We start from the raw sequence: 13,680 nt of genomic DNA, 5'->3' as shown, positions 1-13,680 counted from the left end.
TCCCTTAGAGAGCCTCAACAGTCTACGGCGGCTTTGTCTTGCCGAAAAATGCTGCACTGCTGCTGTATCGATTCCTCCTTATTCATACGGCTCTCACTTGAGTTTTTTAGAGGTGCCTAAGCCCTTCCGTTATGTTTGGTTAACTACTCTTCCGCATTCAGACTCCTGCAAGCATGATTCCTTCCTGTGAGTTGTAGAGTCTCACAGCTTGTGGTTAAACAATTTCACCTAGCAGTTGTGCTTGTGGGAGAGATAAGGGCGTGATTAAAACTGTCTGCAGTAGCAGCTCACACGTTGCGTAAGGTTACAGGCGGAGCTAACCCTCAATGAACCATAGCTGGACTTAGGAAGATGGTGCACATACAGTGACGTTTGACAGCTGAGCACGTGAAGAACAAAACTCTTCTCTCGCATATTTTCAGATGGGTTTTTTTCGCCTCTTTCAGCAGTCTAACTTGAATTGAAAAATGGAAAATGACACGCATGATAGGATGACTTGTGCAAGCCATAAGAAGAATGTTCAATGGCCTTTTGTGCAACAACAGCAACAACAACTAAAGCTGCAAAAAAAACAGTTGCTGGCCTAGATGCCTCATTGTTAATAAGAATTCCACAATGCTGAACATGGATGAACAACTATGTGTGGAGAATGGGCAAAATGGGAAGGGGGGAGCGCTTTGCTAAGTGCTAACGCGGGCTTGTCGCAGTGAAAGAGCCAGCGTTTATTCAGGGATCGTTTCAAATCTTTAAAGAGTTTCCGCCCGTTTCTATAACGCGCCCAGTAAAGGCAGCCATTGGTTTCGATTGCCTTTTTTTAATAATCTTCTGTTCTCTACTTGAGCTCAGAAAAGGTGTACTCGAGCGTAGAGGAGCCACCGGAATGCGAGCAACGATTTTTGTTTTTTGAGAATGAACTTTCCTCTGTAGTCCCTCTGGCCTTTACCAAAGCAGCTGTGAAAGTAAAAGAGTGCTCGCTTCAATACAAGGTTACTTACGACGTATGCATGGTGTCTGAAAAAGCAAATCGAAATGAAAAATATAATTCAATACAGTGGTTTAAAAGTCTTATGAAGAAGAAGCACGTTTGAATACAGTATCGACATCGGCATCGCTCAAGACGTGTATTTCATGTGGGCTCAGACTTTCGTTCAGATTTCACTCGGTGTGCATAAATATGCCCCGACAAAATATCGAAAAACTTTACGAAGTCATTTATACCGAACTGTAATTCGCAGTACAGCTCCTGGATTATTTTTATCACGGGATCGGTCATACAAGGCAAGTCGGCAGTCGGGTGTATCAGAAAAAATCTCAATAATTTAGGTCAATTTTTTCACTTGGCACTAGAAGCCCCCCATCCCATCCTTGGTATAGTTAGGCTATGGAGTTTTACTAATTGTGCATGTTTTGCAGATTCTCAGATGCAGATGGTTTGTCAACCAGAGTTCGTGAATTTGTCTGGTAGCCTGGTAGCCCGGTCTCGCTGAATGCTGCTTCCACACTTACCTTCAGGTTTCGACGTGAAGGCTTGCGTGCTCATTTGCGTATCATACATGGACTGTCCGTATGTAGTCTGTTCATACTCATACTGGCTGTAAGCTTGGGGGCAAGCCGCAGGGTCATAGTAGGAAGTGTCATACGACATGCTGAACATGAGACCGGCAACCTGCAAAAGATAAAAATCGGTGCGTGTCTAGTGAACTGGGAAGAAAAAAGGACACCTGTAGTGTCTTGTACGGAGTGCGTCACTTAATTCGTCAGTCTCCACAGCTCAACAAGACCCAGAGCGTGATAAAAGCGACGACATCTGGTCATTGCGCTGGATTCAAGAAATAGTGATTCGGAGCAAGCAGGAGCACCTGCCTGCACAACAATTGGTTTCTTTGTTGTGAAGCTCACAACCGGAGTGCCCTACGTAGGATTAAGTACGTGGCACAAGATGGAAATGTATCAAATAATGGAAATCGGCCCTCTGTTTTAATAGCTCAAAGTCACGATGTCCAAGCACGCGAAAACAGGAAAGGTAGAGAAAACGGGTCGTGAAGGAACCCAGCGCTAGTCACTGACGGAAGTTAACAGCACAAGGTGCACAAAACACCCATGCCGACCAACAAACGCATCGGCGACATGTTGATGCTGTCACCTTGTCCAGCGCATCAAAAAAATACAGAACTTTATTTCACTTGTTTTGTAACCACGTATATACTATGTACTTGCTCTTAGTTTCCAGAAAAGCTTATCGTGACGATTCCTCGGACTGCTTAGTAACAAAAGCAGAAAAGTTCCAGCTGACGTCCAGCACTGTGCCCTGTGGAGAGCTTCCAGCTTGGCATTAGTGTTTTTCACCCGCTAGATACTGCGTCTGCCAAATTCAAAGACTAGCAATTCACCAAATGCAATACCTCTAGCGCGTTTTTCCATTCATCACCACTATGCCGCGTTATTTAGGCTGCAAAATTATTAATAAAAAGTTAAAAACACCTCATATGACTTTAGGGTGCTAAAGCGCTATAATAATTGTTGGAAAAGAAAGAGGGAGGGGAAGGAAATTGCGGACATTACCAGGCAGGCGGAGGAGTACGCGAACCAGCTGGCAAGACAGGGATGGCAACAGTTTAGCAACTCGCTGAACGGCACCCTCAGCACGGCTAGGACGTGGCAGATCCTCAAGGCCCTCTTGGATCCGAGCAAAAACAAATCGGAAAGCAGCAAAGCGATACAGCGGCTAACCCATCAATACCAAAGAACAGACGAGCAACTACTAGAGGAAGTCAAGGTCAAATGCTACGGCAAAGACCAAGTCGAAAGTTATAAAGAAGAATACCGCGGAGAAGACAACCCCACGATGGACAGACCCATCACGAGAGAAGTGATGGAAGCGGTGGCATCGGCAACAAAAAACACAGCGGCAGGAGCAGACAAGATCCGAAACTCCTTAATTCGCAACCTCAACGACGAGGCAATAGACCAACTGACCAAATATCTAAACACGCTATGGCAGGAAGGAAGAGTCCCGGCGGAATGGAAACACGCCGTCGTCGTGATGATCCCGAAACCAGGCAAGAAACTACAGATAGAGAACCTCAGGCCGATATCACTCACGTCGTGCCTGGGGAAGCTGTATGAGAAAATAATAACCAGAAGAATCCAAAATCATCTAGAAAAGGAGCAACTGTACCCGGACAGCATGTTTGGGTTCAGAGCCAACCTATCCACGCAAGACGTGCTACTCCAACTCAAGGAAGAAGTGCTCGAAACGATGCCGAAAGCGGGCGAAAACGTGGTCATGGCCATCGACATAAAGGGGGCCTTTGACAACGTGAGCCACGTGGCCATCATGGAGGGCCTGAACGACGCCAACTGCGTAAAGAGAACCCACGACTACGTCAGGGACTTTCTCAGCTACAGAACGGCAACGGTAGGGCTAGGCGACCTAAAAAGCGACGTCTTCCACACCCCGTGTAAAGGCACACCTCAAGGCTCGGTCATCTCGCCCGTCCTCTTCAACGTGGCAATGATTGGACTAGCAAACAAACTAAAGATGATCGAGGGAATTCAGCACGCGATGTACGCCGACGACATCACGGTCTGGACCACCCGGGGATCCCTAGGCGAAAAACAAGAAAGGCTGCAAGAAGCTGCCACCTGCGTGGAAAATTACACACAGGAAAGAGGACTGCGGTGCTCGGCAGAGAAATCGGAGCTCCTCAGAATCGGCAGACATCCCACCCAAGCAACCCTGGAAGTCACCCTCGAGGGTCAACTCATACCCGAAAAGAACATGATAAGAATCTTGGGCATGTGGCTACAAGGCAGCCGCAAATGCAGTCACACCATTAGCCTGCTAAGCAAAGCGGCAGAGCAGGTGGGCCGCATGATCAACCGCGTCTCTCAAAAGAGATACGGCATGAGAGAGGAAGACACCCTCAAGCTAGTAAACAGCCTCATAGTCAGCCGAGTTACGTACTCCCTGCCGTACCACGCAACCACCAAGGCGGAGAGAGAACAAGCCGACACCATCCTGAGGAAGGCTTACAAGACGGCTCTCCACTTACCCAGAAACACGTCAACCAAGAAACTGCTACAATTAGGCATCAGCAACACTTTCGACTAACTCGCGGAATTGCTGCTGGGAGCACAAAAAGACTAAGAGGAACTCCTGCGGGACGGGCGCTCCTGAAAAGGCTGGGTCGGGACACTTGCGGACTGACAGACAGATACGCGGAGATGCCGGACCACCTTAGAGAAACCTTTAACGTTAAGCCCATACCGAGAAATATGGACCCTAACCTTCACGCAAACCGACGCAAGGCTAGGGCGGAGTACGTAGAGAAAACGCTAGCCTCGGAAGAAAACACAGTATACACGGACGCTGCCGTCTACCCGTGCGGGTCAGAACACGCAGCCGCACTGGTAGTCGTAGACAGCAAAGGAAGAATGCTAACGAGCGCCGCAGCAAAAGTCGCGGGCGCAGCGGAGGCCGAGGAAATTGCCGTCGCGCTGGCGGCAGCAGAAGGTTACAGAACCAGTCGCCCACTCAACATACTAACAGATTCGAAAGAAACGTGCAAAAACTATACAAAGGGCAGAGTCAGCAAAACGGCCCTTAGGATACTCGGCGGGGTAGCCCCTGCATGGTTGGAAAAACTCAGGCATAATTTAATTTGGATCCCAGGCCACGCGGGAATAGAGGGGAACGAAAGGGCGGACAGCTTAGCTCGAGGGGAAGCAATCCGAGCCGGGCAGTCACACGCCCCGGGTCTTCACCTTCAAGCCTGCGAGGGGGGATACTCAGAACTTTTAAACCTATGCAAAGGCGTCAGGATTAGATACCCGCCACCACACAAAGCTCTGACAAAGGAGGAGGCCACTGCTTGGCGCAGATTGCAAACGAACTCCTTCCCCAATTTATATATACTAAGCAAAATGTACCCATCGCAATACAGGGACACCTGTCCGTGGTGCGGAGCCATACCCACACTCTACCACATCACATGGGAATGCGAACGTAACGAGGCATTTCACAAACACAAACACCCGAGTGCGGAGCAATGGGAGAGCCGTCTCACCAGCAGCGAGCTCACGGCCCAGAGGGCCTTTATAGAGCACGCGACCGGTGCAGCACGACTCAGTGGAGCCTTGGAATAGGGGCCCACCCTTGCTGAAAGAAGACTCTAGTCGCCGGCGCGAGCACGAAGACGACGGAGCCTTCGATCCGCGAATACCTTTGGAAATCAATAAATGTTTTCACTCACTCACTCACTCGTCACGACGGTTACCTCCACATCATCCACAATGACCGGTAAGACCAGCTCAAGTCTTCGGGGCAAACAAGGCGTTGGGATGAACAGCGCGCATTTACGATGTACAATACGTCAGCTCACATTTTATGTGACACTGCGCTGTTGCTTTTAAACTGTGGCAACTGCATTTCGCGAGTACAATCAGAGTGACAGTCTTCCGCCCTGTGATGGCGGCCAGTATTTTGTACCGACTGCAGCTGGCAAATACTGATGGGGGCTTCTACATTGAAAAGCGCGAGTTTTCGGAACGCGCGTTTTAGGATTTGCGTCGTGCGCATATATTACTTCTGGTTGGACAGCACGCAGTCATGCGCGTAGCGTTCGTTTAGAGGCAAGACTGAGATGTATCAACCATTGCAGCCTGATGCTGACACTGTGCCGACTCTCACGAAGGTTAAGAGAGCAAGTTAATGGAGGATAGGAGTGTGCGAATGAACCAGCAATAAGCAAGTGACTCACGGAGTCGATAAGAGAACCAGTGCACGATAGAGCGAACCAGTTGAAGCGGCGAAGTCAGGCCTGCAACGGGGTCTTCTCACTGAACACAGCACGCTCAACTCGAGGCGCGTGGCGCACTTCAGCCTTCTCTTTTGCGACGGTCGCACCGCTTGCCGCGACACTGAGTTTCGACCAACAAACAAATTCTACCTAAAGGACCTACCTAGACCAACGTAGAGGAAACACTGGGCAGTGACGACTGAATTTTAAAGACCAGGATTGAAGACGCAGGTTTAAGAATTCCTGGGAGTGCGTGCAAAACCAAAGTAACTGATTTTAACGCCTTCCGAAAAACCATATCTCTCGAAAAACTAGGGTACCCATCAACAAATATTTTCTTAGCTAAGATCCTGGACTACGATCCAAGCGAAAATCCAGTATAAAGCGGCAGGAGGCAAGCCCGAGTTGAGGCGCTCGAGCGAAAATTTTCGGAAGATCCATATGTCCCTTAAGCGGACGCTGCAAGCTACCCGGAAGCAGTAAGGCTTAATCGGAGCTAGATTAGTAACGCGAATTGCGATGCGAGTGGGCAAGGTCGGAGAAGCGAGCGCGGAAGCTCACGTCGGCTACCTTACCAAACAGACGATGGGGGCCAGTGTTCGGCGAGAAGAATTTGTTCCCACTCGATGTGAAGACAAGGACGCCGTAGAAGGCCAAACGCATCAAGAGAGAAGAGGTCCTATCTGTGCTAGAGGCCGTAACTAACTCCTGATAGATTTTAAGTCTTATAGGCTTGTGGCACGAAGAGGGGGGTGCAGGAAAATTGGCACGACAGATCGTTTTACGCGATGGCACCTCGTGCGTACTGTGTGGTTGAGCAGGTGGTATTGTCGCCGGAAGCATTCTCGGCGAACGTAGCACAAGGTAGCGCCATAAACCTTGTGGTCGGCTTACACGAATACGTTGGATGGATATTGGGCTGAGCCGTTTAGTAAGGACGTTGGTGTCGATTATAGGATGTGGCCAGCTTGCGATAATGGATCACCAGCGTAAGATATCATCGCCAACTTTAAAGAGTAAGCAGAGAACACGGTCAGTGAATAATTCTCTTGGAGCACGCTCGTTAAGAATAAAATTTTGAAGAAGACAATCTAAATTTCATCGTCCAGCTTCTGACTAACGGATGTGTTATAGCACACCTGACCGCATAACAATTGCCATTGGCATTCCACTCATCACCGGATCGGGAAACGGCAAAGAACCCTGCAGGTTCAGACCAACGCGATAAAAAGGTGAGGGTGAATATCAAAAGGTTAAAAGAGATCAAGAGGGAATGTCCGTCGCTTATGCCAATGCTGAAAACTGTTATTGTGAGGCAGAACAAAGAGAATAAAAAATGAAGTGCATCGATCAGTGGCACGGAGTAAAACGGACTAAAGGCCACAAGAGACAACAGTATGATGCAATACAAACCAGACAAAAAAAGAGCCGGCGTATTTGGTTGTACGTGCGCGACAAGCCGAGATGGCCAAAGGTCGGCAGGCACTTCACGTATCTTCAGAGCAGCAGAATAAAGCCGTTGGGAAAATACAAACAGCAGTTCAGGCCTGGCAGTGTGGACATTGCGGCAATACAGGGTGTCATCGGGGAGAAGACGTAGTCATAGGAAGGATTTCGGGTTTGTAGAGTAGGGCGTTCAGTTAGCGATCTCAACGACAAGTGGCGGCTCCGAACGACTCGAAAACAAAGAAGCAAAGACAAAAAAGTCAGGAGAAAAAAACGTTTGGAAAGTCAGTGGCAGTGCACCGATTGGTATCTGTTGTATCCTGAGTTTCAGTTTTGGTATGTTCCAATTGGATGGTCATAAAGCTCACGCGGAGGAAAGAACAAGTGCTTAGCGGATTCCGACACTGGCAGCTATATTTATACCGTTCTGGGTTCACGCCGTGGAATCTATGTGCGTCATGCGGACGTTGAAACGATAGATCATTTCATCCTCTACTGCCGGGGGTTTGCACGGCAGTGAATTCAGTTTTTGCAAAATCTTCTCGCTCAATTAAGGCTGCAATTTACTCTTCCCGTCCTCCTCTGCTTTGGTGTAACCGTCAAAGGGCATACCCTTAAGCAGGTGTGTGTGCTTCTTCGCGATATAATATTGAAACCGGAAGATTTTTGCGTTAACTTCTCAATGCCTCTACTTTCCTCTCAAAAATATTTTCTTTCTGATTAATTCTTACAAATTTAGTTATTCTACTCGCACCGCTTTGTTTCCTTGATTTTCATTCCGATTTCTTCAAGCTCTCTCAGAGATTGATGTGTATAGCCGAGTAGTTAAATGATAATGATAATTGTAAGAATAAAAATATTGAAAAATAAAAAAATAACAAGGTAGCCGTCTTGATTCCATTAAAAAAATTTGCAAGGCAGTAAAAACAGGCTTGTGGCTGTACCCAAGTATGGTGGCTCCAAACTAAAAAAGACTGGGCTGTTCAAAGAAAGGCCAAGCTGTTGTAGAGGTTTCTCTAAAAACCGTCTTCGCATCATAGTGTCCGGCGACAAAACAACAAAAAAATGGTCTATGGTTTCGTGCTTACCACAAAATACGCAGATGGGCGCATTGTTAAACCCTGACGGTCGGTCAGACTGGCACTTTTTCCTCCACGAGCAATCAGAGGCGCGTGCAAGGAGACGGGCACGTGCCAACACCAGAAGGGGAGAAGCAGAAGAAGATTTCTCCTCTCGCCGGGTCGGTCACGCGTTCTCCAAGCTCTCAACCTGGACCAAGGCATCCGCGGCACCGGCAGCGATAGTCATGCACTACCTGCCCAATTTGCGCAAGATTATCAGCGCCAGGGCCAAGAAGGCCAAGCCCAAGGTGAGCGCCTAATTCTCCGCGCCTAGGACATCGGCTGGAGGCAACGCGCGCGCTTGCAGGAATGCTCGAAATGCAAAGTTATCTTTGAAAAGTGAGGGATTTTTTTTCCTTCCAGCTCAAGTCCGAGCCTACTTCGACGACCGTCGTTGTTTGGTCGTCGTGTAGTTGTAGGGACGGCGTAGTGAGACGTGTGCCTTTGATCTATCGAATGTGGGCGGAGAGTGGATATTGGACTGGCTGTAGAGGGCTTTGAGGAGCGGTTCCTTGGGCCCAATGTCTGAAAATCAAAAGCACGAAAAGCTATAGACGATCAATTCTATTGATGCGCGGAGTATGCATGACGCGCTGGCCTGAGCAGCCCACGGCGTCCTGTACATTTCGCCCTCAACAAAACGCATCCGCGGTTTCTCACTGGTCTCGTAGTGTTTCCATGCCCAGGGGGTGAGTTACTCCACCTTTCACACCCTTCTAACCAACTGCAGCTCAGTGGACGTTAAAACTGCCATGGACGTCCAGCAGACGTTCAGGACATCCGCAGGACGTCCAAGGGAGTTTCAGAGGCCATTGTACATGTCACTTTTAGGTGGACGAATGTAGACACTTAGTGCGTTCATTAATTGGTCACCCGGCCTTCTTTCTGCGTCCCGCAGCGCACGCGGCCGCAGCAGCCCCTGGACTTCTACGCAGAGCACAGCCGTGCCTCGGCCTCCTCAATGGCGCCCGAGCCCCCGCACAGACCAGACGGAGGCGCCGAACCGCCATTGCCACCGCTGGGGGAGCTCGTTGCCAACGCGCTGTACGTGGAACTGCCCGATGCCCTCTCCCACTGGGCCTCCGAGTTCCCCTGGCGCAAGGCGTGCTGCTGCTGCTCGGCCGCAGTACTGGTCGCAGCCGTGTGCGTGACGGCGCTGCTCGTGGCGCGATACCTGGACGTCGAGCCTCCGCACTGCGACGAGGACTGCATGCGATACATCAAGGTACGCGCTTGCACTGCCGTGCCAATCCTCCTTTTTCTCTACCAGTGGCGCCCTCTGGGCAGTGGCAAAAATTCGTCCGTGGCGGGTTGCAAACACATGAGAAAAGCATGGTTTCGCAAAGAGCCAGCTGCGCCTGAGGCGCGGCAAGTGTGTGCTTGACAGCTGCCGCCATCTGTTGTATGCGCCTGTCACTAGCATGAACTGCGCATGCGCAGTAGGAGCTAGCGGTTTTCATTCAGTGGAGCAGGAGGAGAAGAGGGGCGCATGCGCAGAACGGCCTTGTGAAAATAAAATGGCAGTGGCTTAGCTCGGCTATGCCAGGATATATGTAGCGAAAGCAAGTGTGAAACTCCCCGGTTGGCCTTGTTCACATATTCCACAACGTATGAAGCACAGCCATAAACGTCCAGTATGACCTATAGGTCCATGTTTGATTTCAGCACCGAGGCTATCCAAGGGTTGAAGGGGTCGCGTCACTTTTACGCCTATTCTCTAGGCTAACGGCACATTGTTCTTCGGTTTCTTGAGCCCGCCGCTGTAGTCTCTTGGTCGCATACCATGGTTCATCACGGGCCGTATTCAGTGAAGCAGGACTCTGGTCTCTCTTCCGGCTGCTGTCGCTACTGCTAGCGGTCGAGACATCGGACGTTAAACGTGCCTGTCTCGCGGTGGCATATTCACGGCAGCGTTTAGCCAGTCGTTCGGCGCGCTGTTCGTCTGTTTCCTGGGCAATTCGTTTCCTCTTCAACTCGTTCCGCTGTCGATTCCAGGCCTCCTCCAGCTTATCAGAATCGCTGCCGTCCATACTGTCGCATCAACTGTTGTTGCGGCGCACGCCAGCTCTCCTTTTCAATCCTGTGACATCTTATCGCGCATGCGACGCAGCTGTCGAAGCGAGCGGAGGCGAGCGCAACGACGAGGAACGCGGTGTCACGCACGTCCTACCAAACGGTGGCGGCGGCGAGCGGCGCGGTGTGACGTCCTGCCAGTAGCGCGGCGAGCGCGCGAAGCACAGTAACCGTCCGCGGCGAGACGCGCGTTGTGACGTCACGTGCCTCGATGGAGTACCGCCACGGCGAAATCGCGAGTTTGCGGCCAATAAAGCTTTCGCTTTAAAAGGCGGACTCGCCTTGCAAAGTAAGTGTAGCACCTTAGCGCAGGCGCTTTTATAACGGGCGACGACGCATGAGTTCGATTGTGAAACGAGGGCCCGAATTTTCGGAGTGTCCATATGTACACATGACTTCGCGCCGATTGGTTGGTGCCCCACCCAAATGTTTAAGTGATGGCTGTGTAACAATAACTGACCCATCTTTCCTGATGCGTTATCTTGGCTGGAACCACGCTGGCCATTGCATCAGTACTTATTTTTCAAAAGTGCATATAGCAAACATTGTGGTGTGAATAATTATGATTTACATTAAAGCATTTCATATGTCTCATAACCATCTCCATTCCTCATAGAAGGGGTGGTCGTCCAAAAATACAAACGGAACGGCGTTCCAGCCCTTCGGCTTGACAAGCGAAGCAAAGCTTCGGCAGCTCGCAGAAGCGAGCTGCTGGTAAAATTATAAAAAATCTACCTTGCCGGCAGTTACCACAGTGGCATCATACGCTGTGATGTGTGGACTGGTTCTCGCACCAGGGGGCAGAGAGGCCGCTCAGAGGTGAGCGCCCCTTGGCGTGCTAAATAGACGCGCTAATCTCGAACCACAACATGACTCTGGTGACACAGCAATGCATTTGAGCCAGCGAACCTTGTGCTGGGCACTTATGTACCCGAAAGTACACCTATGAGTAAACTACACCAATAAGTGAGCTGCCGATGAGTGATGAAGACATGTGAGTGAGGTGCACCGCGAGGTGAGGTCTACATGAAGTGAGGTACGCCAATGAGTAAGATTCATCTGTTAGCAAGGTACACATACGAGTGAGGTGCACCATGGTATGAGCTGGAACTTACGCACTTGGACGGGACATAGAACTTACCTCATTTTTGTGGTACTTAAGTGCTGACATCTATCGACTGAGAAAGTTCAAACCTGAGTTGCCTTGTAGCTGGTGAGCTCTCTTAACGACAGCTGGATGGGAAGCTTTTCCCGGAGGGTATGTCACCGCCGTCAGCTACGCACTATGTCCACACACTCTCGAGAACGTACGATGTGCGGCCATGCGGTCATCCTGATGGCCTTGACACAGGTGACGCCAGAATACTCCCGTGAGTTGAGAGGGAGGAGGTGGGTTGCAGCTACTGCTGCAGCTCCTCCTCCCATGGGACGGCCGGCGAAATGTCTTCGAGTCTTCGTAATGGTGGCTTGTCCTCCCTTACCTAGCGTTCATCGTTGCCAAAGCTATATAAGGAACTGCTCAAGTTGATGTACAGTTGAGCGCGTTGGTTTTTACTCTTGCTGAAAAGTGAAGAACGCGGCAAGATAATGAATTACAGATAGTCGCGTTTGTTTGTAGTTTCTTTATAGCATTCGTGCTTTGCCTGGTCGGGCTTCGTACTCCTCAAGCAAAGGAAACTGCACGATAACTGCGCTCTGACCTCTACTCAAGAAATACTTAAACGCATGTGTATTAGGTTAAAGGTCAGGTTACGTGAAAGAGCGGGTGAAGTAGTCTGGTTTGTTTCGACCTTCTGGCGACAGAACAGGACAATAGGAAAGGTGGGGGCTGAACAAAAAGTTGAACTAATTCGTAACTCATTATCCAAGTCAGCAGCGCAGTATAGTAGACAGCGCTTCTCTTCGGCAACAGTTCTTTCCTTGTACACTATTATCCCTTTGCTTACTGTCATTTCGAAAAAGGAGGGAGCGCCAGTGGAGGAGAAATTTAATAAAAGTGATACAATACTCAATCCGCACCGCCTCGCGTATGCCCGCTTGACTCAGCGTTTGAGCATGCTGTAGCTACGCACTGTTGACACTGCAGGAGTTCCGGGCCACCATGGACTGGTCGGTGGGACCATGCGACGACTTCTACCGCTTCGTGTGTGGCCACGCCCAGAACAGGTCATCGGTGCGCCAGGAGTTGAACGTGAACTTCATGCGCGCTATGCTCGACTACGCCAGGCGAGTACGAGCCGATACGTGAGGCATGATTTGCGACTAGCACTCACTTCACACTTCAGCATCATCATCAGCCATATTGCGTCCGTTTCAAGATGAAGGGCTCCCTGACTGACCTTCAGTTAGTAGTGTTCGGTCCTTCAAAAACAATACTCTGCATGGGTCGCCAGCGGCATCAATTTGTGTGGCCGCGGTGGCTCAGGGGTTAAGGCGCTCGTCTACTGAGCCGGAGTACCCGGGTTCGAACCCGACCACTGCCGCTGCGTTTCGATGGAGGCGAAGCGCAAAATGCGCCAGTGTGCTGTGCGATGTTAGTGCACGTTAAAGATCCCCAGGTGGTCGAAATTATCCGCAGACGACCACTACGGCCCCTCTTCTTTCACTCCCTCCTTTATCCTTTCCCTTACGGCACGGTTCAGGTGCCCGCCGATATGTGAGACAGATACTGCGCCCTTTTCTTACCTAAAAAATCATTTTCATTTTCATCGACTTGTGTCGCTTGCCCAAGTGACCTTTAGCTTTCAATAACTTTAATCTAATAACCATTACTGCCCAACTACATCCACACCTTATGAAAGTTTCCATATGACCAACACCATAATTCGACGTTTTCATGTGGATTATACGGAACGCATTTGTAGCATATGGATTCGATATTGCATAATGAAAAGTGTGGACCCCACATGACGTCATGCGCACTATTATTTAAACCGCATGAAAATTGTGTGGAAGGTTAATGCGTTAATGGGCACCATACAGAAAACATACAGAAAACATACGAATTTTTATACATTTTTCTCTATTGTCACGGCTTGCTTGACGTAGACGCCTGCGGCGAGCACAGGTGATAGCAGGAGCACGAAAACAGGCAGGCCCGCCAGCAGCAGCGTCCTTCCTCTACCTCCCACTTCACTACCTCTCCCTCTAAAGAAGCGTCGTCCTGATGCTAACCCAAGAACAAAAACACGTGGCGGAAAACCACACACGGGCCCAGAAAATCTTGCTGGCTGATGTAG

At 49.9% G+C, this 13,680-nt stretch overlaps 1 protein-coding gene across 1 annotated transcript; it reads left to right on the top strand.

Moving 5' to 3' along the window:
- The first annotated feature begins 8,483 nt into the window (after positions 1-8,483).
- LOC144101625 (uncharacterized) lies at positions 8,484-12,689 on the top strand. The gene is made up of 3 exons (XM_077634766.1): positions 8,484-8,616; positions 9,267-9,593; positions 12,528-12,689. The coding sequence occupies exons 1-3, from the start codon at positions 8,554-8,556 to the stop codon at positions 12,687-12,689; spliced, it is 552 nt and encodes a 183-aa protein (XP_077490892.1). The 5' UTR covers positions 8,484-8,553.
- The last annotated feature ends 991 nt before the right edge of the window (positions 12,690-13,680 follow it).

The sequence above is a fragment of the Amblyomma americanum genome, chromosome 8, assembly GCF_052857255.1.
Source record: "Amblyomma americanum isolate KBUSLIRL-KWMA chromosome 8, ASM5285725v1, whole genome shotgun sequence".
Classification (NCBI taxonomy): domain Eukaryota; kingdom Metazoa; phylum Arthropoda; class Arachnida; order Ixodida; family Ixodidae; genus Amblyomma; species Amblyomma americanum.
The sequence above is the reverse complement of the archived record's forward strand: the minus strand, read 5'-3'. Positions and strand labels throughout refer to the sequence as shown.

Excerpts from the sequence above, each read along its gene's own strand:
- LOC144101625 (XM_077634766.1), top strand. The coding sequence starts at position 8,554 with ATGCACTACCTGCCCAATTTGCGCAAGATTATCAGCGCCAGGGCCAAG. Across the intron at positions 8,617-9,266 it reads CCAAGAAGGCCAAGCCCAAG|CGCACGCGGCCGCAGCAGCC; the intron begins GTGAGCGCCTAA and ends TGCGTCCCGCAG. Across the intron at positions 9,594-12,527 it reads ACTGCATGCGATACATCAAG|GAGTTCCGGGCCACCATGGA; the intron begins GTACGCGCTTGC and ends TTGACACTGCAG.